This window comes from Echinops telfairi, unplaced genomic scaffold, assembly GCF_000313985.2.
Source record: "Echinops telfairi isolate 266 unplaced genomic scaffold, ASM31398v2 ScPeMD7_70;HRSCAF=299, whole genome shotgun sequence".
NCBI classification, from domain to species: Eukaryota; Metazoa; Chordata; class Mammalia; order Afrosoricida; family Tenrecidae; genus Echinops; species Echinops telfairi.
In genome coordinates, this window is record NW_022103968.1 from 65,749,103 (window position 1) to 65,772,405 (window position 23,303).

A 23,303-nucleotide genomic window follows, 5' to 3' on the forward strand; every position below is an offset into this window, starting at 1 on the left:
GACAGGACTTATAATGACCTAGACCCCTCAGGAATGAAGGTCTGGGTCACCCCACCAGGCAAAAAACCACAGCCAGCTGAGGTGCTTGCTGAGGGCAAAGGTAATACAGAATGGGTAGTAGTAGAAGGCAGTTCTACCTATCAATTACGACCAAGTGATTAATTACAAAAGCGAGGTTTGTAATTGTCGATGTATTTTCCTTTTATGTGCTTATTGCATATCTTTCCTTTGTTCAGGTATATCGGATACAATTGGACTGTGTTTTCATTTATATGTATGATAGATGATTGATGATAAGTATAAATGATTTCATCAATGTCTGGAAATTATATAAGTATATACGGCTATAGAATTGTGTACAGGTGCCAGGATGGCAAGGGGTAGATTGAGATAGTTTATTGTGCCAGGCTGGCCGATAAACACAAGTGGGATTAACTGAAGGACAGAGAAATAAATGGCTCGGTGAGCCTCGCCTTTCTTGTCTCTCGCTCTTTGATCATGGACCAGTATGCGGCTGCCTTGCTTGTTCTGTGCCTCAATTTATAGGCTACACTACCTGTGGGACGCCTAGCCTGTGGACTGTGTCGCTGTAAATTGAGGTCCCTTTAAGAATCACTGGAGCTGGGGACTGGCAGTTGGTGACCTGGCTGGCAGTTGGTGACCTGCTTTGTGGTTGGCTGCTGTGCTGAGATAGCCTAGCTCTCTCTATATATAGAGGAACACCTGGCAGCAGACTAGACTTGAAGGACTGCTAGTGTCTCACAACTCTCTCATGAGAGTGAGTTGCACTGAGCCATTTATACTGCTTTATAATTTAACTGTTCATTTCTTGTATTATATATTTAGCTATCTGTTTATAATTTAACAGTTCATTTCTTGTGTTATATAGCTAATTGTCTTTATAAATAAATATATAAACTTATCAGCAATCTGGTTTTATCTCTCTGGAGAAACCTGTCTAACACAGCCCACAAAGAAAAAAATGATTTCAGGAAAAAAATTAATTTATGTAGGTATACAGGTAAAATACAGAGTATTATCTTGCTGTTTTAGATACTGTGACTGTCAATTGTGTCTGAAATGTATAGAATTGATTGTTCCTTCACATTTCAACTTAAAAGTAACTTAAAAAAAGGGAATTATACAAGAAGGCTCCAAAAAGTTCCTAGAAAAATGGAATTAAAAGATAATAGAATTTCTCCACAAACTTTTTTTTTTTTTGTCCTTGTACACACCTCTGTATTTATATATTAGACACAGGCACGGGGAGGTGGCGGGCCACTGGGCTCACCATGGGCCCCCCTCCCCCCTCCAGCCATCCACACACAGAAGCAGCAGGGTGGTCAACGTGGCAGCTTGGCAGGGGATGGGGCGAGGCCTGGGCCCTGCTCCTCAGGGATGCTAGCCCTTGAGAGGTGGAAATGTTCCTTTAAGGAAGACTGGGTGTGGTTCTGACATGATGAGCAGGATAAGGCTAGGTTCGTCTCCCCCCACCCCCACCCTCTCGCTGCCCCTTAATAAGTGTCAAGGCCAGTAAGGGCCCTCCATTCCAGAATGACCAGAGACTGGGGGAGCTGGGGGAGCTGCAGGCAGAGCGAGGGTGGAGGGGTTTGCTTTGGGGTCTGCTGAGCCCCTCAGTCCCTGGGGAAGGAAGGCAGAAAGATGGAAGGGCCGAGGCCTGCCCACAGCAGGTCGCTCCAAGCACAGGGAAAGAGGGCAGCCAAGTCTTCCCCGCCCTCGTGGGACCACTGGGGGCTGGGCAGGGCACAGTGTCCATTTTCTAACAGTCCAGCAGCAGGGTGGTCAGGAGGCAGGCCAGACCCCAGGGAGCAGGGCCCCATCGGCTCCGCAGAGCTCCCCGGCCCCGCCCCCTCAGTGGCCGCAGTCGCCATGTCCACTCCTCTCCACAAACTTTTTGAAGCCCTTCTGTACCAATCAATATCTAAGAAAGAATAAATGACCACATTATATACAGAAGAAGCTGAATCTTTTTGAAGCGAAGCAGGAACTAACTAGGCAAACTAGTTCTAAAAGACTTTGAAATCACCAGTTTCTCTGTTTGTTTGTTTAGGGGGATATACTTAGTGAAAACAAAAATTGAAACTTGCTTATATTTCCCTTCATAACAAAAATCATTTATTCCCATTACCTCGTACTGCATCTAGAAGAACACATTTTGTTCCTCCAAATACAGTATGCCTCTATCCTAACACAACAAAAAACTCAGTTAAAATGTTTTTCCCCCAGCCAAAGATTATATAATGATATATGCTATAACCAAACAAGACCTATCAGTAAACCAACTGTTTAAAAATACAAAATATGGGAACTGTAAACACAGGGAATCCAGGACAAATGAGCCCCTCAGGACCAGTGGTGACAGTGGCGATACCGGGAGGGAAGACGAAAGGGGTGGGTAGAAAGGGGGAACCAATCACAAAGATCTACATAAAACCTCCTCCCTGGGGGATGGGCAACAAAAGAGTAGGTGATGGGAGACGCAGGGCAGTGTAAGATACGATAATAATTTATAAATGATCAAGGGTTCATGGGGGGAGGGAAGAAAAACAAGGAGCTGATTCCAGGAGCCCAAGCGGAAAGTAAGAGTTTTGAGAATGATGAGGGCAATGAATGTATAAGTGTGCTTCACACAAGTGATGTATGTGTGGATTGTGATAAGAGTTGTATGAGCTCCAATAAAATGATTAACAATAAATAAATAAATAAATAAATAAAAATACAAAGTATAAGGGGGCAGTGGCACAATGGATAACGTGTCTGACTACGGATCAAAAAAATACAAAATATGACAAACTGGTTATTAAAGTACATTCGAATTCCTTTGGGCAGTTTTAAAATCAGAAAGTTAAATCTCTCTTAAACATAAATTTTTAAGACCCAGATGGGATCATATAATTTTTCTCATCAAACTAAAAGCATCTTTTTATTTTTATCACTCTAAAGAGATTGTTTAATTTAGGATTGTGCGCTAAAGATCATATATATTACCTAACAATCTAAACATAATTGTATTAATGTCTGAATTCTGTTAAAAATACAGAACTCTCTAAAAACCCACCTGGGGACTCCCACCTCATCACTCAATTCAGCCGGACACTAGTGGTTCTTCCTGTTTACATGCATTCTGTGAATACTCAAGTCAAACTGAGGTACTGATTCATCAACCCAGAGACAATATCTTTATTTATCTGGGGGGGAAAAAAAGTATAAGCTGCCTCCATGCCCATGAGTTAATCCATCTATAAACTTTTATTTTTCTATACCTTTTTCACTTCAAGGCATCATTTTACATTTCAAAACCAACTTACATGCCTTAAGAAATGGTTATAGGTAGGGATGGAGACATACTACAAGTTTATGGGTGAAAAATAGGTGAAAACTATAGTGGATTCGTGTTATAATAATATCACTAAGTAGAGAATAAAGAGTTTCAAAGGAATACATTTTGCTATGTCAATGACCAACAAGACAGGAAAAAGAAAAAAAAAAAGACGTGTAGAGTTATTTAAGGTGCACTGTCAGGTAAGCACTGAACTGCTTAATCACAAGGTTGGTGGTTCTCCTAAAGGCCAACAAACAGTCCTTGAACTAACTACAAGCTTTTCTTTTTTGTTGTTGATATGGTTTTTTTGTTTTGTTTTGGTCACTGGCTTTTCATTGTTTTTTCTTTTGTTCCTTGGTTTTACTCTGTCTTGTTTTTGTGCATGTTATTATCTCCACAGGTCTTTCTAAATAAAATAGGCTAGATGAACAATCTGGCGGAGAAAATAATAGGACTGAAAGTTGGGGGCCAGGGGGAGACATGGGAGAGGTGGAGGTTGGGGGAAAGGAAGTGGTGTTAACAACCCAAGGATAAGGGAACAAGAAGTGATCCAAATCAGTGGTGAGGAAGGTGTAGGGGGCCTCCTGGTAGGGCATGATCAAGGGTAATGTAACCAAGAGGAATTACTGAAACTCAAATGAAGGCTGAGCATGATAGTGGGACAAGAGGAACGTAAAAGGAAATAGAGGAAAGAGCTAGGAGGCAAAGGGCATTTACAGAGGTCTAAATAAAGGCATGTACATATGTAAATATACTTATATATGAGGATAGGGAAATCGATCTATGTGCATATATTTATAGGTTTAGTATTAAGGTAGCAGATGGACATTGAGCCTCCACTCAAGTACTCCCTCAATGCAAGAATACTTTGTTCTATTACACTGGCATTCCTTGATGCTCACCTTCCCGACACAATCACTGAAGACAAAGTGGATGCATAAGCAAATGTGGTGAAGAAAGCTGATGGTGCCCGGATGTCAAAAGATACAGCATCTAGGGTCTTAAAGGCTTGAAGGTAAGCAAGCGGCCACCTAGATCATAATCAACAAAGCCCACATGGAAAAAGCACACACCAGCCTGCGTGATCACAAAGTGCTGAAGGGATCAGTTATCAGACATCAAAGAACAAAAAACCATATCATTGTGTGCTCACTTCCCCAATAAGATCGCTGAAGACAAATGGGTGAATAAGCAAATGTGGTGAAGAAAGGTGATGGTGCCCGGCTATCAAAAGATATAGCGTCTGGGGTCTTAAAGCCTTGAAGGTAAACAAGTGGCCATCTACAAAGCCCACATGGAAGCAACAAAGCACACCAGTTCTGTGTGATCACGAGGTGTAGAAGGGATGAGGTATCAGGCATCAAAGAACAAAAAATTGTATCATTGTGAATGAGGGGAAGTGCGGGGTGGGGACCCAAAGCCCATCTGTAGGCAACTGGACATCCCCTAAATAAATAAAATACATCTTAGTGATTAAAAAAAAAAGGTTGATGGTTCAAACTCACATGAGCCTATACTGGTAAAACTTGAGCCTGTCTGTTCCCACACCAATTTTACAGTCTCAGAAACTTTATAGGGTCACTGTGAGGCAAGATCAGAGTTTTGTTTATAGCAGTTTGGAGAATGGGGCTACAATAGATAACAGTGAGGCAAAAGAAAACTGATCAAATAGAATTTGGACTACATTAAGTTGGTCAATAGGGAATTAAGTTTTTATCTACTAAAAAATTAATATTCTCAACCACCATGTTTTCAATTCCTAAGGCATCGTAAAGCATTCTTAATCTAGTTTCTAGACTTTTAAATGGCTTTATTTTTCATTTCTAATTATTGTTATTATTTCTGTTCTTCAGGGCTATTCCTCTCTTTTTTCAGGCTACTTTTCCTACTGCTCTGATTTTGTGATAAGGAAAAGTCAAACCCATGTAAATGGCCAGCAACCAAAATGAGAAATCAGTCATGATTCTCATGGCTATAAAATCACCTGAAGAGCACCTAAATTACCAATACTAGAAAACGTCATTTGTAATAAATTAATTTTGGCCAAACTGTTGTTAGATAATTTCCTTTCACCCAAATTTTGGCATTCTATATAATAATAACTTTCACATGGTATTTTCACTTACATTTAATGCACTAAAAAGGCCTGAATTTTTTATTTGGATTAAAAACTTTTTATTTAGAAAGCTGGAAAAATAAATCAGGGACACATATTGGTCAGGCTTTAGGGAGAATACAAGTGAAGAGCTTAGAAAATAACTAAGCAAAGACTGCACACTATCAGCTCTATGAAGGAAGTCTTCTACGGCAACTGAGTGTAGCCTGTACCAGCTGAACAACTGTACTCCAAATTATCATTGAGATGCAGGATGTCAGTTAATCTCACTGCTATCCTTGACAAAGTAAAGTCCCTCCTGTTATTTACACTTCTCATTTTGCACTTTATTTCTTAACCTCACTATGCCAGCCTGACTGTCCTCGTTCAGTCTTTTCAATGAGCCCTTTAGAATGACCATTTTAAGATTAAAAAAAAAAAAAGGAACCTTTCTCTTTCTCTTGTCTTCCCTTCCCTCTTCTCTTACACACTCCTCACAACTTGACACTTCAAAGATTGCCATCTTTATCTATCTTAATAAAAACTTGGTTTCCCAGTTGTTTTTTTTAAAAAGTGGACACACTCATTTTTCCACCCAGCTAAGTAAACTTCTATTAGCTCTCTATAGTCACCATCACTTCTCCGGGGAAGAAAAATAAAATCTTTCTCTCTTTAAGAGTCATGCTTTCAAGCTATTTTACCTTGTCCCTATTGATTAAACCCATCTCTCACATTCATCCTAAACTCCAGTTCCTGGCCTACAAGTCTACTAAATCCCACCATCATCAGTGTCCATGTGGATGACCTAATTTAAGGAGAGGGGCTTTAGTTCCACCCCAACTCCTCACTTGTATACATTTGGTTAGTTATTGTTCCACTTCTGAAATCATGAACTCTAATCTCTAACTCCATGTTCAGAACCTCTAATTCTTCCAATCTCATTCTTTTAAAATGTTTTTCTATTGTGTCAAGAACTTGGACATCCTATTAACTTCCTCTGGCTACCACTTCCTACAATTTTGAAGTTATTCTACCATCATCCCACTTTTAAAATGGTATCTTAAGTTGTCTTACCCTTTTTTTCCTTCTACTGTATCTGACAGATAAAACTCCCAATTTTTGAATGAATTACCATTTAAACTCGGGTGGTATTATATGGGAACTACCATTTGTGCAACTTTTTGCTGTCCTCTGGCACTTTCCTACAATTCCACTACACACTGTGTTCCTTTCTCAATTTCTTCAATGGAAATTTTAAATAGCCTTTCATCCATTTTTTTCTTAGTAATCAACTTCAAAAACAATTAAGGCCTTCAGGCCAAAACTTCAGTCTTGTCCCTCTCCATTCACTTCTCTAACAGTATTCATCCTCATATTTTTCTGTCAAGAGGTAGTCCTTCCATCAAATACTATATATTTTATCTGAATCCTATTCCCTCCTACCTCTTTCCTGCCCTTTAAATGCCTATGTCAAATTAGTTCACACAATGGTTATCTTCATTTTCTCTCCATTTTCTTCAACCCTCATTTATTTGCCTTCTATTCTCATTCCTCATCTTGTAACTCTCCTTTCTTGGGTTCTTAAAACCACTCATCTAGTTTTCCTGGTTTTGGGTTAAACCGGACTGACCTAACCTGAACTCTGGTTCTTAGATGTCTGAGTGTCCTAGGGTTCTGTGCTTGGTCTTCTCACATTATCCTAAATTAATGATCTCATTAATACCTAGAATCTGTATTTCGAAGACTCACAAATAGATCACATCAGTCCAGATTTTGTCCTTAAACTCCAATTTATATCTAACTATCAAATAACTCCCACTTGGTCCAATAGCTCTCTTATGATCTCAAACTCCAAAATCTAATACATGGTCTCTCCTTCTAAACCACAGGTTCCCAAACTTATTTGGCCTACTGACTCCTTTTCAGCCCCCTCCCCCGAAAAAAAAAAACACCCAAAAAACAACTCAGTGCCCTCCAGTAATTAAAAAAAAAAAGTACTATAGCCCATAATCCGGGATAAAGTTACAGGTGTCTGCTTTTGTAGCTCCCGGGATCATTCCAGCACTCCTAGGAAACAGTATTGCCCGCTTTTGGACACACTGTTCTAAACTATCACCAATACAGTTATTAAATTAATCTAGGCATGATCTGAGTCTCCTCTTCCTAGTCCTAGATAGCTAATAGGTCCTAAATAACTTGCTACTCTGTTTTGTTCCTTTGGGCATGAAAGTCACTGATTAAAGACTTAAATGCTTTTTTCTAGAATTACTACAATATTCAGTTTTGGCCGTGCTCTATCATACTCATGGGATATTCTAAAATTCAAATCTCAACAGTTTCCCAAATCTTTACCTTAACACGAGCTTTCTTGTGATCTGACCCATTCCTACAATTCCAATCACTTATTTTGCCACTACCCTATATTCCAGACCCAGCCTACACTCCAGACACTTTATTTTCAGTTCTTAAACTACATCTCTTTTTATTTCTGTATATTACATACCCCCCTTTTGTTTTTAATACTTTATTTCTCCCATTCTTTGTCTTCTAAACAAACCTCTCTCGTCTTTAAGCCTCATTTAAAATATTCCTATTGTTGATATTTTTTCCTAATTTTCCCAGTTTAGGTTAATGGGATTCTTTCTTTGTAGTCCCACAGCATGTTTTATTTAAAATTTACTAATGATTTTCAGACACCTATATCATAGCACTTACCAACTTCATTGTAATTATGTTTCCCCTACCAATTTATGAGTTCCTTGGAAGGACAAAGCTATGCTTACATCTGTATATACCTGCATATTAGAATATAAAACCAAACCAAACCTTTTGCCTTGTTGATTCTACCTCATAGTGACTCAATAAGATAGAACAGAACTGCCCTATAGTTTCCAAAGCTACAGATCAGTGGTTCTCAACCTTCCTAATGCCACGACCCTTTCATAGTTCTTCATGTTGTGGTGGCCCCCAACCATAACATTATTTTCATTGCTACTTCTTACCTGTCATTTTGCTACTGTTATGAATTGGGCAACCCTTGTGAAAGGATCATTCAAACCCCAAAGGAGTTGAGAACCTCTGCTCTAGGTCTTTAATGTTTCCCCAAACCCCCTACCCCCCCTCAACTATCATGACCCCAATTCTACCTTACAAATCTCGCTAGACCAGCACATGTACACGGGTACAGATAGGAGCTGGAAACACAGGGAATCCAGGACAGATGAACCCCTCAGGACCAATCATGAGTAACCATACCAGGAGGGTAAGGAGGAGGGAAGGGGAACCAATCACAATGATCTACATATAAACCCTTTCTAGGGGACGGACATTAGAAAAGTGGGTGAAGGGAGGCATCGGCCAGTGTAAGACATGAAAAAATAGTAGTAATTTATAAATTATCAAGGATTCATGAGGGAGGGAAGGAGGTAAAAGAGGGAGGTGGGGGGAAACGAGCTGATACCAAGGGCTCAAGTAGGAAGTAAATGTTTTGAGAATGATGATGGCAACACATGTACAAATGTGCTTGGCACAATGGATGGATGGATGGATTGTGATAAGAGTTGTATGAGCCCCTAATAAAATGATTTTTTTAAAAATGTGTTCAAGTCATTCCCTTGTCAGGGGTAGACACGAGTTGGCCTAGGGGCAGATTCACTACACCCTGCTTCACAGTCTTTCCATTTTCAAGGTATTCCTTAAGTCTCTTTTAATTGTGGCAGTTCTTTAAATCCAGTAGCTTTTCTTCAAAATTGATTCCCTTTTTGGCTTAGTTTTGTTATGGTATTTAATATTTTTATGTCAATACTCTTTATGGACATCAAGTCCTTTGATTTTTCAAATTCTCTTCATTTTCTTATGTCTCCACTGCTGCAATGCTAACTCAAGTTCTTAACATCTTGTTTACTAGATAGAACACAATCTAATCTCTCCTCTTGTCTCCGTTAATTATAAAATGAACAGCCAGATTAATCTACTCTAAAATGTGGGGTACTTTGTCACAAAACTACAGAAAAAAACCCTCCACATATCTTTTTTTTCAATGTCCTTGAAATCTTAATCCCTCTGGTCTTTTTTTAAGTAGTATTCCAATCTTGTCTCCAGCTACAACTACCCAATTCAATAAATTCCTAAAGCAAAATTAGCTTAGTGTTTCCTAAAAAAGGTTGCTCTTCAGCCTGTGCCATTCTTACACAACCCAGTATATCTACTTACCATTATGTGGAATTTGTATTATATCTAGTTTATCTCCTTCTCTTCAATTCATGTCTTACTGACCTCTCACTTGAATTACTCCATTAATCTAACTGAATACCTTACTGCTAACCTCTTTCCTTCTAATTATTCATTCTATACATTGATATCAGAATTTGCTTTCAAAAACCAAAATATTGGGTTATTCTCCTACTTTAAAACCTTCAATGAAAATGACGGCTACCAATGGTTTAATACTTATCATGTGCCAGACTAGGCATTATGGTACATACTTAACATGCACCGTCTCTATCCAAATCCAAGAAAACAAACCCATGTCATCAAGTCAATTCTGCCTTCCAGCGACCCTATATAGGATTTCCAAGACTAATAAATCTTTGTGGGAGCACATAGCCTCATCATTCTCCGGGAAGCAGCTTGTGAGTTTGACCCAAGGACCAATGGTTAGCTGTCCATACCTTACCCAACAGCACCACCAAAGCTCCTTCTTTCTCTATTAATCCTCACAGAAAACTCATGACAATGCTTTACCAACACCATTTATAGAAGAAAAAACAGACATTTGGGAATAGCATGAGGGGACTTAAAAAAGTTAATTAAAATAAATTAAGAGAGAATGGAACCTTTCCTATGAACTGTTTTACTCCCTCTGTTAAGTTTCTTGTCCAAGGTGAGAGTTATAAATCAAGCTACAAACAGTCTGTACTCATAATCACCCACAGGCTATACTGCTTACTAGTTTAAATTCTAGCTCCTCAATTTGGCATACAAGAAATCCTTTCCAACTTCATCTCCTACCACTCCTTGCCAAGTACACTACTACTATACATTTCATGCTCTTTTCAAACTCCACGTCTTTATGCTGCTGTTTTCTCTGCCACAAAACATTTTGTCTACCCCAGATCTTCTGTTAGAAGAAATTCTATATTCTTCGAGGTCCATCTCAAAACATTAGCCTTTCAGTCAGTGGTTCTGAACCTGTGGGTCGCGACCCCTTTGGGGGGCGAACGACCCTTTCAGAGGGGTCGCCTGATTCATAACAGTAGCAAAATGACAGTTATGAAGTAGCAACGAAAATAATTTTATGGTTGGGGGTCATCACAACACGAGAAACTGTATCCATGGGTCGTGGCATTATGAAGGTTGAGAACCACTGCTCTCAGTGATGCTCTCTCCATGTAAGATAGCTCCATGTAAGATAGCTCTAATAGGTTGGGTATTGGACAGCTAATCTAATCGCAAGGTCAGTAGTTCAAATCTACCAACTACTCTGAAAGATGAGGCTTTCTGCTTCAGTAAAAACTAAGTCTCCCGTCTCATAAACCCTGTACAGGTTCTATGAATCAGAATTAATTTGAGGGCAGTGAGTGGGCATATCCCTAATTAGTACTTTATGCTTGACTCATTATTTATTTACAATATTGTATGCCTCCTGCACTAGATTGCCAGCACTCCAAGAGAATCTTATTTAGCATATCCTATGTCTTAATCAATTCGATATCCCTAATGCCCAAGCATCATGTCTGATAAACAAAACAAAAGCCCACTGCCAGAGTCCATTCCAATGCAGCAACACTATAGAAAAAAAGTGGAACTGCTCGAGTTTTAGATGACATGTTGTTATGGGAACAGGCAGCCTCATTTCTCCCTTGTGAAGCAGCTGGTGGTTTTGAAGTGCTGACCTTGTGGTTAGCACCTCCATGTTTAACCCAAGGTGCCACCAGGGCTTCTTGATACAGGCACTCAGTAAATATTATACAAATAAATAGTACACATTTTCTGCTTATTTTAATCCTACCCATCCTTCAAAAATTTTTCTACTCTGCACACTCTTCTTACCACTGCAGCCCAGATTCAACTTCCTTTGCACCCAGGAAACTCACTGGGCCTGCCACTTATCTGGCAATTATTAATCACTCCTGTCATATGAAACACTCACTTTTCATGAGGACTCCCACCACCACCCCTGCCCCAAGAATGAGACTGTATCTTTTCTTTATACTTCTGTTGTCTCTCTACGATTTTTAGCACACAGCAGGCATTTAATAAACATTCAGTATTTGACTACTTTGATGCTCCAAAATAAATTCTACATAGCACACAAGGATTCCCAATTAGCTTCAGCTTATTCATCTTTGTGTATAAATAAACATTTTTTATGGTGAAGTCACATGTTTGGCACTAAAACACCTTGTTTAATAAACCAATTTCTTTTCATCAAACTTTCCTTACATCTCTTGCCAATTTATTCAATAGCTCTGGAACCTGAAGCTTTTGCTTCACTACTGAGCAGATGTATTTCCTCCTTGGCATTCTCCTAACATAACTTATTACCAGTGTTCTTTCTCCCTCTCTCTCACAAACACATATGCACATATATTATATTTTCTATTCCTTTACTTTCTCTAGGACACATGGTACTGAATATTTATTTTAGTATGGGCAACATTTTAATGGGGGTGGAAAGAAAAATCATTTAAGAGATATCTCTCAGGTAGTCAAGTCCATAAAACAGACTTGTAAGTAGAAAGTAAAATTAAAGTTGCTTTAAAATATAATGAAAGGCAAAAAAAATATATATATATATAATGAAAGGCAGGGTAGTTAGAGAAAAAAAAGAAGAGTCATATATATATAGGGTATTTACTGGGATACTGTCACTGTTTTGATGTGATGGGTTGTGCAACTACATGTTTGTCTTTCTTATATTCCAAATAAAAGTGAAAAAAATAAAAATGAAATAAATAAATAAATAAAAAATAGAGAAGGGTCACAGCCTTAAAAACTCTTCAGATTCCTTACCTATTAGATCTAACCTGGGGGGGGGGGGAATGTAAAATACCTGATCTACACAGCAGGTAGCAGTTTTAAAGCATCTGGTGAAAAAAAAGGAAACACCTAGATGATCCAAACCCACTGTCATCAATCAATTTTCAACGCATACTATCCCCATCAGAATGGGTAAAAAGGCTGTGATACTTAAAGAAGCATCCCGCCACATTTTTTCCTGTGGAGCCACAAGTTGAACTGCCAACCTTTCAGTTGGCAGCCAATTGCTCTAACTACTATGCCACTAGGGCTTCTTAAAGTCAGGGTTTTGGGCCTTAATTACCCAAACCGTTGCTTTTCTTTGCTTCCATTTTATTTCTAATTTATCTTAGCAAAATATAAAAATATGGTACAGAAAAATAGTTAAGGGGATACTATGGAGTGTAAGTTGCTTTAACTTTTAAACAGTGGGAAAAACATGACTTGAACTAGCAATTGGAGTAGGCACAGAAAAAAATTTGCTTTAACAGAAACTCAACTGCAGACTATCTAGTCGGTTTATGGCCCTGGCAGATCCCCACTAGCCATAGGCAAGGGTCTCACAGCTTTACTATCAGATAGGAATCATTGTAATCTTGATTATACTGGCTCAAACTTGATACTTGGTCAGTTGACCTCCCTCTGACCCAACCTGAAATTCTTGCTAGTTCCAAGACAAAAATTTCTTCCCTGGCCTTTTAAATATTCATGGTGATCTCTTCTTTCTTACTATTTGTATTTTTATCTTTGTATTATTACTATCTTATCCTTACCACTTAATTTTGTTTTTTATTGTTTCTGTTTTGTTTTTTCAGTTTGTGAAGCACAGGAGTAGATGCATAAAGAACTGATGCAAGGGTTTATAGGGGAGGTAGGGATGGAGGGTGGGAGAAAGGGAGGATGAGAGGGTCAGGGGAGCAAACAGTGTATGTGGGAGGGTAGGGGAGTACTAGAACTGATGGTGATTACACAACTCACTTTAAAAGTGATTTAACCATGGGGAAAAAGAGTGTTCTAAAATTGATTGCAGCAATAACTGTACAGGTCTTCTTGATATGACTGAACTATTAAATTGTGTGATGTGTAAATTAAGTGCCAATAATTGTTAAAAATTGTTTTGCTTTTCAGCAAACCTAATCACCAAGAAATCAATGATACAGTATCATCACTAATTTCTGTGACAAGTCCATTACATTTGTCTGTGAATCACACTATAATAGTCAGGTTCTCAAAAGTCGCCAAATAGTAAATCTCAGCATCTTATATTAAACACTCAAAAGATGTACATCCCCTTCAAAACATATGACCATAAAAACATCTGATGAAGTTTAAGTGCATAAAATTTGGAAACAATAAATAGGAAAAAGTACCAGGGAACAAAAGACTTAACCATGGTATCCAGAAAACCAGTACTGCAAAACTAGCACCATATCCTGGACTTGAAGGAAATCTTCATTTAATTTGGTTTTATAACTATTGTCAAAAATCGCAATCTGCCTTGGGGAAAAACAGATTTTCTTTAAAATATGCCTTCCAAAATGTACCAGAATACTGACAAGTTTCATAACACTCAGGGACCCCTGAGGTGTCAAATTGACTACAGTACACTTGAAGGAGCTTAATACCAAAGAATCTGTGACAAATACTTCTGTTTTCATAAATATGGCCTGCTCATTGGAAGAAGGCCATTTCAATCTCAAATTGTTATTATTGCTTCCCACTCGCCCTCACGCACTGCAACTGAGTTGTGACTGACAGACACCCTACAGAAAAAGGTAGAACTGCCCTTGTAGGTTTCCTAGACTAACTCTTTACAGAAATAGAGAGCCTCATCTTTCTCTGGTTTCAAACTGCTAAGCTACATAACCAGGGTTGTTCAACAATGCTCCATCACTGTGCAAGAGTTGTCCCAATATTTCTCCTAGAGAACTCTTGTCAATTTGGTGTTTTTTTTAAAAAAAAGCTTTTAACAAGTTAAATCTTGGTTGAAAATCTGCCCCTACCACTACGGCCTTATACAAGAGGGCTTCAAAAAGTTCATGGACCAATACTATTATAATTCCATTTTTCACTTTTTGAAACATCCTTGGTCCTCAGGACATCAGCATTCTTTGTCATCAAATGTAACATTTATGGCACAATTACTGAACGTGAAAGGCAAGAAAGAAAGCAGAAAATAAAATCTAAAAGTGGATTTTTACATCTGTATAAAAGGTGAAGTAGCTGTAGTGGAAATTAGAGAGACCAGGAACACTGCATTCTTGTCTCTTGCATATCACTGCTAAACATGCAATCCCTGTCAGATATTCCAACTACTTAACAAATTCCATACAGAAATAGAAGTTTTCTCCAGGAAGATATAACTAAGCAAGTATAAGATATATATCCATGAGCTTTATTTAACTGTAACTTTTGTACCAATTTTCCTATGTATCTAAACCAAATGGCCTTTATTCCATACCAAATAAACTGCAAATAAGATTGTGTCTTGGATTCATAATTCATCCTTAAAGAATCCTTCTTATTCTTGGAATCTTACTTTGATTGCATTAAGTGGAGGTAAAGGATTGCTGCATATATATCAAGGACCAAAAAGATTCACAAGCATAAGGCATAAGCCCATTGTTCAGCAATGTGATAGGTTCAGGATATCTAGCAGTGTCCAGGGAAATGAATTAGGACACAGAAATATAGTCAGACATTGAAGAAGTGGCCCATGTCTCCTGTTTCCAACCCTACAAAACTGTAGGATTTCATGATAGGATAATCTACTCTTTTTTGGTTAAGAATTCTCAGAACAAGGATTCTGTACTCCTCACTCATTTTCATATAGTAAATGCCGACTCATAACGTGTCCACAGGGCAGGGGAGAACTGCCCGTGTGAGTTTCCTGGGGCTCTACTTTTTATGAGTGTTAGACCCAGCCTTCTTCCGCAGAGCTGGTGGTTTCGAACTGTTGACCTTCTGGTTAGCAGCCCAAGGCGAAACCACTATGGCCCTGCACTCCTAAAAGATTCCATAAACTCGGTATTAACTTCATTTGAATGCCTGGGCCAACTAGACATACTACTAACTCTTAAAATAATCCACATTAAGTGAGTACAAGTCAGTGTTATTCTTTTAAGAACCAAAGGAGGCTCAAATTGAAGCCTGAAAATTAAAAAACAAAAAGAAAACCACAAAGCAATGTTTTTCAATATTTTAATGGAAAACATACCTGGTCGGATTTCTAAAGCTGGACTAACAGTGTTTATATAGATTGTGCCAGTATATTTGAGAAACTAAATGAGAAAAAAATATAGACACAAATAAAAGGTGCGCCTGTCTTTTCAAAATAAATATATCACAATAATGCAAACTTTATTCTAAGAGCCCCCTCGAAAAATCTTAATTTATTGACAAAACTGTATGGTAAAGAAAAATCACTTCAAATTCTGTTTTTTGCCTCTATAGCAGTTATAAACTTGGTGCACTTTCCCAGAAAGCTTGGAAATATTAAGCAACTTTCCATTATCAATTTCTCTATTTTAAGTTAAGCTGCTGACCTGCTGTAAGTAAATATACATAAATTCGGCCTCAATTAAGAAATGAAGACAGCATTTAACTTTTCTTCTAGGGGAAGGTGAGTGAGTGAGTGAGTAGTTCTCTTTTGGCCTTTGATCAAATAACATTGATGGCTCTCCAAAGTACTTTTTTCTATTCACAACTCTCCCCCACCCCCACCCCCCCTCCGCTTTTTTCGTGCTGCTCATCTTCTACTTTGCATGTAAAGCCTGGGCTCCCAATTCCTGCTTCGGCCCTTCACTTTGTCCAACCCCATAAGGTGCCCCCAATTTACGCGCCTGGAGAGCCAGGGGACCCAGATCGCGAACTCCGCGGCGGGCACTAAGCACGCACGCTTGGGGCGGGCGGCTGTCACTGGAGAGCAGGCGTGGGCCAAGCCAAAGTGGTTTCTGACTGCTCGTCGCCAGGGCCCGCGCGGCTGAGGTCTCCGAGCACATCGTCCACCCAGGCAAGCCTGGAGTGCAGCTGTCGCGGAGCAGGAAGCCCGGCGCGGCCCCTGGGCCGCTTTGACAGGCCAAGTGGGAAAGGAAAAGAGCTGACTGCGGCGAGCAGCCGCACCGCAGCTAGGAGCCCTGGAAAGCTACAGCTCTGCCCGGCCCGAAGGCAAGAGGCCGACCGCGGATTCAGCCCCGCAGGGGCCCGCCTAGGGGCCACTCCCCAAGGCAGGCAGCCAGTCACTCGCTCGCCCTTCCAGGCCCGCTCCCAAAGGGACAGTCTCCCGCCCTCTCGCCCAGCTCCTCAGGTCAGGCCCCCAGGGCTCCACGTCCACCTCTCACCTTTGACGACGCGGTCAGCCCCTGGAGGGGGCGGCGGGAGCGGGGGTGGGGGCGGTGCGACCCGGGCCGGCTCCGGGGCGGCCATGCTGGGCCCGGGGCTCGGCTAGGCGTTGGGCCGGGCGGGGTAGGGGGCGGGGGCGGCGGCTACCAGAGCCAAGCGGCGGCGCCGCCGGGGAACATGGCCGACCCTCTTTTCCCTACTGAGGGGCTGAGACCGGCATGCATTGCGCGGACAGGGGCGGAGTAGGCTCTAGGGATTTGCTCAAAATTACCAAGGCTAGGTGAGAAACAGGAGGAAGCCAAGGGACCAGGTTAAAATTCTGTGCGTGCAGAAATAAGAGTGTTAGAGAAGGGGGAGGTTGCAGTTAGTTGCTTCCCTAAATGCGAGGAAACAGGAGATCTCTGTAAGGCAGGAAAACGTGATGAAACCTCAGGATCATCGACTGGTGGAATAAGAAGTGTATAACAATTCAGCTGTGAGTACTGGTACAAGAGTACAGGTGGCATCAGAGGTTCTAGGGCCGTGGTTCTCAACCTTCCTAAAGCCGCGACCCATTAATACAGTTCCTCATGTTGTGGTGACTGCCCCCAACCATAACATTATTTTCGTTGCTACTTCATAACTGTCATTTTGCTACTGTTATGAATAGTCGTGTAAATATGATATGCAGGATGTATTTTCATTGTTACAAATTGAACATAATAAGATGTAATTAAAGCATAGTGATCAATCACAAAACAATATGTAATTACATATTATGAAATTTTTATGTGTTTTACAATGGTCTTAGGTGACCCCTGTTAAAGGGTCGACCCCCAAAAGGGTTGCGACCCACGGGTTGAGAACCACTGTTCTACAGCAAGTCATGCGGCTTGAGAGAGAATTCTGGCCCTTGTGCTTAGAGTTTGGAATTGTTGAAAGTCTAAAGGTCAAGGATATGAATGCAGCTGCAGTAGGCTAAGCTGAAAATCATACAGGTAAGGAGAAGGGATGACATCAGGAGGTGTTCAAAGAAAGACTACAGAACACACCTGACAAAGGCACAACGTTCCTCTCCATTCCTTAAGAAAACAGAAATTGGAAGGCAGAGAAAGTTGGAAATTAACTCCTCCCTTCTGGGAGCATCTGCTATAACAAACAGAAGCCTGTGCTCAGGGCCCAGATTGCGAGGCATAGATACTTTGTCGCCTGTCATCATCTGAGGACATCATCTGCTCTTTGAAGACCAGGAGCTCGAGATCCTGGAACAGGACCTGAATCTGTAAAGGATTTCTGTGCACATATAGAATCTGGGGCCAAATGACTTAATGGGAACTTTATAGGGATCAGTGGGATGAGGAAAAAAAGTTCCTGCCCATCTCCTGCTAAATAACACTTTGGTTCATAATAACACATTGGATGTGAGAACTAGTTCCAAATCTTTTCATGACAGATATGGTAATAGGTAAGCAGTGATCCAAAGGTCTCAAAGGCAACTTTTCTACATCTGTGTATTAAGCTCAATGATCCTAGGATCTATAGTAAGAGGAGGGAAATGTCCAGTGGGTATTCTTTGCAAAGGAAGCTCACAAAATATCTTCCAGAGGACATGGGGCTGAAGTGAAAAGAGATCTTTCTGGCATGGAAGTGTCATAACTCTGCAAGGGAAAATGAGCTACGATAAACCAGGAAGGGATAGGAGGCACATCACAAACCTATGGGATAGGGGGAGAGCACCTTTACTACATACCCCAGGGATGAGTTAGTTAGGGGCGTTCAAACTCACAGAAAACCTCTCTTAAAAAAGAAAGAAAACCTCTCTAAGGAGGGGTGAAGGGAGAATTGTGATGTGTTAGTACCTCTAGCTGGAAAACAATAGAAAACGTGCTAGCAGCAGTCATGGCAATGAAAGTAAGTCGCTTCATTTTAAGGGCCACTGGCTCTCTATATGCATCAAGTCCTCACCTTTGCGCAGTCAACAAGGACATCTGTTTGTGTCAGAGCTTGCTGTTTGGCAGCTGCATTTGGGGCCATTGCGTATTGGTAGTTTTCACTTGCTTAGCCCTCCCCAGCCCAACACAAAACAGCAAGAACATACAAAAGGGAAGAACAAGGGTTTAAATAGAACTATCTTATAGATTTATTAGTGAAAAATACTTTACAAAAAACAGTATGTTTGGCCCTAAAATAGTTCAGCTGACTTTGAGAGTTTACAATGGCAACTAGGCAAATGGCAGTAATGGCTCTGCTGCTGGGGACAGGAGGACGTGTTAGTGTGCCTGACTCCATCTGATCAGAAAGGTGAACGTTCTGTGGGTAGCTCCACATTCCAGGCTAACGTTTGGGGACACAGAGAAGGGCGATAGGCCGTAAGACCTGGGCAGGTAGGCTATCCAGATGATTTTTGTCAAAACCATGACCACAGGGCTACCACATGTTCCTTCAAGGATGGGGCCAGGAAAAACAAGGGTCAAGTAACAGACATTGGTAGATCAAACAGATTAAACATTGGGACTACAGTAGTAATTAGAGCATGAGCGTTCAAGTGGAAATGGACACATTATGAGTATCCAGGCATAAAATGGTGACCTTAAGACAAGGAATGGCTAGTATCCACAGTAAGATTATGGATTCATCTGAAAGTGACTCAAATAAAGCCCAAAATAGTAGCTGCTGCTTCCTTTTGCTAACTGAATGGAAATTGGAACCTCAGGTATTTCTTCTCAAAGAGCCAAGTCTCCTTAGAAATCCCTGGCATCCCTAAGGAAAACGGGCAATTCTATGCTGAGATGAAACTGGCACAAACATGACAGGGCAGGGATGCAGGCTACCAGTCTGCCCACCGTGTTGTTTTATAAAGACTGGTATGGTTCCAAGAAAGGAAAGCCTGGCCCTTACCACCTGCTGTGCTGCAGGGTTCTGGCCCTGAGCTGTTCTTTTCTGGAGGCATCTGACAAAAACAACAGAAGCCCATCCCCAGTCCTCCTAGGCCCATACTGAGAGGCATAACTGTTTTGCCTCCAGTCATCCTCTGGGGGCATATCTACTCTTCGAGGACCAGGAGCTCTGGACTGCAGTGTAAGGCCTGAATTCCATCCTGATCTCTTGGGTGCGTGACGGCTGTTGGATACTGAGGACACATGGTGAACAATGGGAGGGTGGGAGGGTGAGTGGAAAAGATCCCCTGAGGTAGGAGCATGAGGAACCCCAAGTCCCTGGCATCTTTCTGGTAGTGTGGCAGTATGAGTTAGTGGAGGCTGGTACCCTGGATTGGTCAGAAATCTGCCCCCAACATGCTGGTTAGTCTCTGACCAGGGTCCCCAAGAAGAATCTGTCCTGGAACGATGGGGGAGACTCCGGTAGTTCAAAGTCCTTTCTGTGTACTTGATCCCTTGGGAAGTTTCACCCCTGTCACACACAGCCAGAAACTGCTGGACATTCCTCGAAGTTCCTGGGGAGAGAAAAGAAACCCAAAGACTGAGCATCATCACAAAATCATTCACCTTTCCAGCAGACCATTCCTGGCTGTTGCTCCTAACACCCCACCCCTCCAAGACCATATTCATAAAGGAAAGAAGAAAGCTAGCTTTACTTTCAATTTTTAAAAAAATTCTTAATAGCAATCAAAGTCAACATGGACAAATGAAACAGTGGCCTATATAGTTGTCCTACTTCTACTTCAATTCAATTTACCATCTTTCCTCCACAACACATGCATGCGCGCACGCGCGCGCACACACACACACACACACACAAATGGCTCTTTAATACAGCAAATTATGCAATTCTAATAACTACTCCTAAAGCTACTACTCCAAATGACCACTCAGCCTTTTTTTTAACATAGTACCTTCACTCCAATTCAGTGATTTTTGCGTACATTCTGGATCATGCTCACAGACATCTGAGTTTGTTTACACCACTCCTCCCACATGCACAAGAATGCCTTTTCTATACATATAGTCCCCTTTCTTTAAAAAATTTTTAAAAATCTAACTTATTAATTATGACTTTTAAAATACTTCCTTTATTTTATGACCTAGCTACATCTGCACTGTACGCTTGGGTGTATATTCTGATGATTTAAACTCTGGGCCCTTGGAGAACAGAAAGACTCTTTATCTTCTGATTTCACTGTAGCATGCATTAGAGAACAGGCTGTAATCAATGCTGCCTGATTGAGTAATGGTGCCAAGAAAGCGGAGTACTTGGTTGCTCCTATGATTAATAAGGAGTCCACATATCCTGAAGGCCCCCTTACCTAAAGCTCCATGAAATTTAGATATAAATACCAATAGTATTATTCTATCTTCTGTTCTAAAACATCCCCTTTCTTGTACTGAGAATCACTGCCTTAAACTATAGATGACATCCCATTTTATTAATAGCCCATGTGAAGGCAAAGAACATTTTGCTGTGGAGGATTTACACATATAGCATCGGTACTCCATGTATACAAAGTTTTTCTCTTTCCTATGCACCACTCCCTGTTCTCCTAGACTTCCCCTCAACTAAGACATAGGGGCCAGAAGGACAGAAAACCGGCTGACAAATTTTTTTGGGGGGGAAATCTTATAAAAACTGGGTATTAACTACCCTCAGACATTGAAAATGCATTTTTATGGATTTGTCAAATATGTACTCATGATGCTTATGTCCAATAAGTGATCCTATTCATCCAAGTCAGTGTTTCCCTAAAAGAGGCAATACTAGAATGGTCCAGGGGGAGCTGCAAAAGCAGATACCTACACTCTGTCCTAGATTATAGGTTATGATACAAGCCTATACCTTTTTAATTGAATGGTCAGAAGGCACTAAGTAAATTTCCCCCCCTAAAAAAGGGGGTTTGGTAACTTATGCTCAACATCTGATCTTAAAGCAGTAATTTATATCCTATACCACCCACCTTAGAGACCATTCCTCACCTCTTGGAAAGAGAGCGTGTTCCAGCATATAACATTAAATTTGGGAGGAGTTACCTGGGGCTCTATGGGGTTCCCCTGCCATGGTGGGCATCAGGACATCTGGGGGCAGGTACTGTGGTTGGGGAGGATATAGCTGGGGATCAAGGAGAAACACAGGAGGGTCATGGATGACAGAGAGAGAAGAGGAGCTGGAACAACGATGCCCGGATTCCAAAGGCTTTTTCCGCATGTTTGATGATTCCTTATAATGAGACAAGACAAAAACAAAAACACAGAGATGAGGATTCACACACAGCAGGATATGGTTGGGTAAACACAGGGAGGCAAGCAGGGGAACGAGGTAAGGAGCACAAACATGCCACTGTTCTGGAGAGCTGTGCCATTTACTCGGCTCCTTTCGGAAACACCCTAATCACCAGGAACTAGAAAGTACAAACGAATCTGCCTCCAGCCCTCGCCTTCCCAACCTTACCATCCAGATCTGCAGCAACCCCTAATGCTAACAGTAGAATTGCTCCAAGATAAACATTTTCCTGTTTTTGTCTTTAATACACATAGAAAGAATCAGAATACCAGATTGAATCCATTCTATTTTCTTTCCTGCCTGTTGCTACATATCAACCTCCTCTTTTGCCTGTCAAATATGTACTCATGATGCTTATGTCTGCTCTATTCGCAATTTTCTTTTGGGATAAAGTACCAGAAATAGCTTCTTCGACGTCTGGAATATAAAATGGCCAACACTAAACCATTAAACTTCTAGATTTCTTCTCCTGGTACCACGTTTTCCTAAGTCACTCAGGTTCAAATGTTTGCCTTGCCTTTGTTTTCCCACTTCCCATCTATAATTTCATTAGTACCTTTGCCAAGTACGGCCATTTCTACCGATGATTTATTTATTTATTTATTGGGTCCATAGGGTGTTTTACTTGTTTTGATGCATTACTTACATCCCTAGAAAAAGAAGCCCAGGATTTTTCCTCCCGTGTGTTTTCGCCTGGCTTCCTCGTGGTCCCTGATGCTGGCTGAGGTCGTCAGCACGATAAAACCAAACTGCCAGGACGGGGGCAGATTATTCTGCCACTTTTCTAGATCTTTGAGCTGCACATCAAATCTAGGCTGATCACTCCATACTTGTTTAACCTTCCCATGTTCTCAACAACTTTCCCAGCTCTGTGATCATCTATGATTTCAAATTTGCCAGTGCTTCACCATCACAGTTAGAAACGCAACAATGACTTTGGAGCACGGCCCGATAAGAACTTGATACTTGCCTCACTTCTCGGCATTATTGATGCTCTTGAGAGTGTTGGTCAGAACGTTCATGCACACCTTTATGGTTGCAAGGAAAGATGGCGGAAAACGCTCTACCTATGAGTTTTGCTTTTTAATGTACCTGGATCACTGTGGTAACTTCCAATCTTATCCTCTTCGCTCCAGTCTTCTACCTCTTTACCAACTTGTAAGGTTCTAGGTGACCCGGCCCTGCTGACTTTTCTCATTTTATTTCCCATCATTCTTATGTCTTTAGCACACTACTCAACCTTCTTTTTTTTAAATAATTATTTTATTGAGGGCTCATACAATTCTCACCGCAATC

General features: G+C 40.8%; 2 protein-coding genes across 10 annotated transcripts in view; both read right to left on the minus strand.

Annotated features, from left to right (window-relative positions):
• The window catches only part of PPP3CB (protein phosphatase 3 catalytic subunit beta), a 63,887-nt gene extending 47,004 nt beyond the window's left edge, over positions 1-16,883 (minus strand). For all 6 annotated transcript variants that reach the window (XM_045291199.1, XM_004701166.4, XM_004701165.3 and 3 more), the window contains exon 1: positions 16,799-16,883. In XM_045291199.1, the coding sequence (XP_045147134.1) occupies positions 16,799-16,883 (85 nt within the window). The remainder of the gene's footprint in view (positions 1-16,798) is intronic.
• A 2,011-nt stretch (positions 16,884-18,894) lies between these two features.
• Positions 18,895-23,303, minus strand: part of USP54 (ubiquitin specific peptidase 54) — a 105,974-nt gene continuing 101,565 nt past the window's right edge. For 3 of the 4 annotated variants that reach the window (XM_045291194.1, XM_045291193.1, XM_045291192.1), the window contains 2 exons: positions 21,758-21,944; positions 18,895-20,229 (listed from right to left, as the gene is read on the minus strand). In XM_045291194.1, coding sequence (XP_045147129.1) covers positions 19,673-20,229; positions 21,758-21,944 — 744 coding nt within the window. In that variant the 3' untranslated portion in view covers positions 18,895-19,672. The remainder of the gene's footprint in view (positions 20,230-21,757; positions 21,945-23,303) is intronic. The other variant, XM_045291195.1, reaches the window with a different exon arrangement.